At 50.5% G+C, this 5,396-nt stretch overlaps 1 protein-coding gene across 1 annotated transcript; it reads right to left on the bottom strand.

Moving 5' to 3' along the window:
• Window positions 1–276: 276 nt before the first annotated feature.
• On the bottom strand, window positions 277–5,336 carry SOWAHC (sosondowah ankyrin repeat domain family member C). The gene has a single exon (XM_048327146.1). It carries the CDS (start codon window positions 5,175–5,177, stop codon window positions 3,678–3,680), a length of 1,500 nt encoding a protein of 499 aa, XP_048183103.1. The 5' UTR covers window positions 5,178–5,336; the 3' UTR covers window positions 277–3,677.
• Between the last annotated feature and the right edge of the window lie 60 nt (window positions 5,337–5,396).

Below are 5,396 nucleotides of genomic sequence, written 5' to 3'. Positions count from 1 at the left end.
GCCGGAGCTCTGCCGAGGAACTGTTCCAGTCACGGGACCAAGGGTCCTTCTCCCCGCGCAGGGAACACAAACCAACCAATGGGAACGAGGCTGAGCAGGGGCAGGGAAACCCCGTGTCTGTGCCCTCAGGGCCCCCTCTCCCAGGGCTACACGGCAGGGGAGGGACCCCAACACTAGACAGCATCAAACATCCTGATGATTAAAAAGAACCAACACAAAACAGTAGATAGTTTTAACAGCCAATACACACCTAAGTATGTAGCATACAGGAGACAATTCAGAGCATTCATGGGCTCTTTTTATTTCGTAAAACTAAAGCTTACAGATTCTCAACTCATAACCATTCAGAGAGACAACCACAAAAAGTGTATTAATAAAACCCAACAGGCTTCCAGGCCTCTAAAATTTTTCAAACATAAAGTACAAAAAAAGATACTACGTGTTTACATTACAGTCTTGCTGCCTTACACACCATCATAAAAAGTGAACAAACACATTCAGTAACTTCAGGCGTACCATTAAAAAGATACCAGTTAGTGCTCTGGTTTTCTGTACCATACAACTTTATTTCAGTCACATCTTTCTAGGCAAAGTATCCAAAATATTTGACTCAAGCATACCTTTAGACTGCAAATATACTGAAATAGGGCATCGAGTCTTTCCTGTCTCAAAAAAACCCCAATAAGTTTTAGCTCATGTTATAAAAAGCAACCATGTGGAATGTAACAAGTCATAATGTGAAATCAAAGTGCTTTATTCCCATAGCGCAGACAGATATGAGTGGTTATCCAGCCATTCCTTAGTATATCTCAAACACCAAAAGAGGTATTTGCTCTGTTGCATCCCACCTTGCAAAGACCTTTGGACCACTACGGTGAAATTTCATTAACTGACAACTAAACAGTATCAGTGGACCAGCAATTTCACTTCGATACTTCAAATAATGAGTTATAATTAGGCATCTTTTTATTATTTTTCAAGTTCCCTTAATAATTTGCAAAGTTCTACTGTATTATGCAACATTATATTCCAGTTAGTCTCTTAAAATCCCAAGGTATGCTCTATTTGAAACCCTCAAATTATTTCCCCAGAACCCAATAGCTGTCTAAGACTCAGTATTTTTGTGCAATTCTTTGCTGTTTGCATGTGAAGAGAGAAACACTTCACCCAACAGCCTGTATGAAAGAACTACAAACTCTCAAAGCAGAGAACAACTTTAATAAGTTTTGGACATCAGTAGTTGCATGGAATACGTACTCAATTCAGACATGCCCATACTGAAGAGTACTCACGTTTTAAGTGTTCAGTCAGAAAACTTCCTTCCTACAGAAGTCTAAAAACCTATATATCTTCCAGAGAGAAGGAAGTTTAAGACTTAGGAATTTCTCTTTTCTGTTACAACAGAATTAGCTCTATGTTATAATGTGTATGATTTATCCCCCCCGTTTCAGACACCCCACTGTACATGTGTACAGTTTAAACGAGGAGGACTGAGGGAAAATTTCTGGTCCCGTCCCACAGACATAAAGACAAAGTGCTTTGCAAGACTGACTTTATCCATCGCATTTGTGGCAACCAACCCAAAATGAAGGCACATGAAATCTATAACACTATAGCTTATAAATTGTAAACTAAAGCTGAACCTCTCTATAATTTCTAGTCTTTTTGCACAAAAGTAATGACCAGCACCTATGCAGAGGTTCTACTTTTTTTTTAATGTAGCTTTTCCCAGAAATAGTTAAGTGTCACTTGCATGCCTGTGCAAACACTGTCATTTATTAGCATTTGACATGAAGTGCAGAAACTGGTTGTTTATCTGCATGGAAAGTCTGATGCCAATGCATCAGTAGCACTTCCTTCCCGTTGCTACAAGAAATGTAAGTCACTAGCAACAGCCACAGAGAGCTGTTACCTCAAAAGTGCACACTCCCAGCAGCAGTTTTCCTGTGAGGTGTTCTACAGCTTGTGCCATGCATTTAATCAGTGTCTCAAATTTGGATTTTAACATGTCAAAGCCTATCTACTTTTGGTTAGTTACAGGCCAGGCACGCACATGCATCTTAAGGAAGCCAACTAGAAACATGCTTTGACAGATGCTGCATTGAAACTGGCCATACCTTAACAACTAAACACAGATGAGCTGTTACACTGGGTAGCATTCAGGATCCAGGGTGAGCTCAGTACCTCTTACGGAAAGCCGAATATGGATATAAATCTGCCTCCTAGATTTCACTGGAACTGCTACCTTTAAAGCAGAGAAACAAGATTCAAGGTTTCCAACAGTTTTAGCAGACGGATAGGCTCATCAATCAGATTAAGACTTACTAGGTTGTCAAACAACAGTTCAAAGCCTTGGCTATCACTTCTCTACAAATACAGGTTTAAAAGAACTCAAACACCACTGCCATCACTTAAATAGAATATGCAATTATGCTGTTTCATTCAGAATGATAAACAGGAATACAGTTTTGGAATTCTACTTTTTCATCCTATGTGTGAATTTACACACCTGCTTTGTTTTTTCTTCCCCTCACTTTTATTTTTTCTCCATTTCCACGCAGTGTCAGTTGAAGGGATTGGCACACAAGTTACTAGAGAACACAGACCTGTAGCTACTACATTACAGAACCAAATTAGAGTTTCATGAAGATTTCATGCAATGGTGTCTGTGCTCTTTTATTCTAAAAGAGAACGACTTTCACAGGTAACACATACAACACAATTTTCTGATTTTAAATGCAGTATGCAGTGAGTTACACAAGGAACATTAACAAGAATTGACCAGACTTAATAACTGGAACTGCGCTAGGTCTGGCACCTGAGAATTCACAGTGATTAAAATAAAATTGCTTTGCCTAAGACAAAACAAAAGATACAAATATATATAAAAAGTCTATGCTTGTATTGTCTTGTATTAGTATTCCAACAGCGATAAGCAAGCTCAGTAGTACCTCAGACAGCAAAGACTTCTGCACATGGTTAACTTTATTCATTGCTTGCAGTGCAATGGAATTAAAAAAAAAAAATTTAATAATATATTCATGATGTCAAATCAAGCAATTTTCAATGCATAAAGTCAACACAGGCTCAACTCTTTGACGGATCGAAGCTTGGATTCTGACAGGAAACCATTCTCTACCATCTCAGTTTGTGTACCCAACCCCACATTGTGCCAGGTGGTATTGCTGTTAAAGAGAAACTTAAGGTATACTTGTATATTGCTGAGGTGTTCTGACATACGAAGTTGTTTGCTAATAGTTTATAGTACCAGTTGATAACATAAGAGTAAAGCATTTGCACTTTTCTTTCCCCCACTCACCTCACTAATCCTAGTAGATCCACTAACACAGGTTTATGATCCCAAAGCCTGCTTTTAGACAGAAAGGAGCACAGCTTTTAAACACCCCAGCGTTTCTCAACCCACCCACTGCCTCCCATTTCAGCACCGAGGGCCCAGCTGAAGCAGCTGCTCTCAGGAGCTGTGGGCTCCCAGAGCCCTGCTGACCTGCTGGGCTCACTGACATTGAACTGGGAGTTAAAGGAAGATACTCAGGACCCATCTGGCCGGAGTCCATGAGTGTAGATAAGCACCCACTCGTACCTGCCTCACCTTCTGCGCTACACCTGAGGGCACTTTGGTCCGTGCATTCACCTCCCAGACCTCATGCTCCCTGGCCTTATCCAAACACGTTGGACTTCGGCCTGAGCTTGAATGATGATTTCAGGGATTTCTCCTCATGCTCTTCCTCCTCAGTGTCACCACGAAAGGAGGGTGTGTTGTGGATGATCTGAGTCCTGAAGCGGATCTTATTAAGCCGAGGCTTCATCCGTCCGCTGCCAGAGGCTTTCCTGGTCATCTCCTTGCCTTTGCCTGGCACCGCTGCCCCATCGGTGCCTTCAGCTTCCTCCCCAGTGCCGTGGTGGTGGTGGGAGAGCCGGTAGTTCATGAGATTAGATGGCAACACCTTGGAGAGTCTCCAGCGCCCGCTCCCATTGCCAGCATTCCCTTCCTCCTCCTCCTCCTCCTCCAGGGCCCCCACGAGGCTCCGCATGTCCCCCGAGCTGCCCTGGTGCAGGTACTGCGCAGCCTTACGCCCGCTGTAGTCGCGGATGTCCACGTCGGCGTCGTAGGCTCCCACCAGCAGCTTCACGACCTCGGCGTGGCCGTGCATGGCGGCGATGTGCAGCGCCGTGTGCCCGCCGCTCGTGCGGGCGTTGATGTCCACGGGCAGCCCGTGCCGCTGGGCGAAGTTGACCAGCGTAGCCAGCAGCTCCTGCCGCCCGTGCTTGGCGGCCCAGTGCAGCACTGTGAAGCCGGTGATAAAGTCCCGCTTGCAGAGCAGCGCCGGCTCGCAGCTCAGCAACCCCTCCAGGCTCTCCCACCGCCCGTCCGAGGCCGACAGCATCCAGGCGTGCTCCAGGGGGTCCAGTGCCACGGAGCCGGTGGTGCTCCCCTCCTCCTCGGCGGAGGACGAGGCCACCGAGGCACTGTCCGAGTCGCGGCCGCGGCCCCCGCCGGGGAGAGCGCCGCGCTTCAGCTGGGGAGAGCTACCCCGCGCCGCCTCCCGCAGGCTCCGGCGGCCGCCGCCCTGCGCCGCCGCCCCGGGGGCTCCCTCCGCCGCCCCCGTCTCGTCCACCGGCGGGGGCCGCCCCGGGCCCGCCGCTACCGCGGTCTCCTCACCGCCGCCGCCTCCGCTGCGCCCGGGCGGCGGCCCCCGCCGGGAGCCCCTCCGATGGCCTCCAGCCACCGCCGGGCTCGGCCGGGGCGGCTCGCCCCGCTGCCCTGCGGGCTGAGGACGGCTGCCGGCATCATCGCCTGTTGCCGGCGGCGTCTCCTCAGCGCCTGCCCGTGGGGAGGGCGGCGAGTTCGGCTGCTCCGCGCTGTTCTCCGCCGCAGGCTCCTGCTCCCCGGGGGTCAGGGGGGCTGCGGCGGCGGGGGGCTCCGGGGCACAGTACCGGCGGCGGAGGTGCACGTACTTGACGCCGGTGTCGGGCTCCTGGCGCACGGTGGCCACTGCGTTGACCAGCTCCTTGAAGCGCTGCCGGGCGGCGCCGCGGCGGGAGGGCTCCGCGGGGTTCAGCCAGTCCCGGAAATGCTCCAGCAGCTCCGCGTTGCGCGCCCGCCCGCCCCGCGCCGCCAGGAACCGCACCACTGACTCCTGCTGCAGCTCCGCCATCGCCGCCGCTACCCCATCGCGCCGCCGGTGCTCCTCCTGCTGCTACTGCCGCTGCTGGTGATGGTGGTGGCAGTGGTGGTGCGGGCGCGGCAGAGCCGCCGCTGCCCGAGCCCCTCCTCCCGGCGGAGCCATGCCCGGCAATCACTGCCGCGGCGGCGGCACCGCGCCGCCCTCCGGCCGGGAGGCGCCCACCAACAGCACCCGCCTCGGCGGCGGAGC

Source organism: Corvus hawaiiensis, chromosome 2 (genome assembly GCF_020740725.1).
Source record: "Corvus hawaiiensis isolate bCorHaw1 chromosome 2, bCorHaw1.pri.cur, whole genome shotgun sequence".
Lineage (NCBI taxonomy): Eukaryota > Metazoa > Chordata > Aves > Passeriformes > Corvidae > Corvus > Corvus hawaiiensis.
The sequence above is the reverse complement of the archived record's forward strand: the minus strand, read 5'-3'. Positions and strand labels throughout refer to the sequence as shown.

Coding starts and splice junctions, on each gene's coding strand:
- SOWAHC (XM_048327146.1), bottom strand. CDS start 5,177: ATGGCGGAGCTGCAGCAGGAGTCAGTGGTGCGGTTCCTGGCGGCGCGG.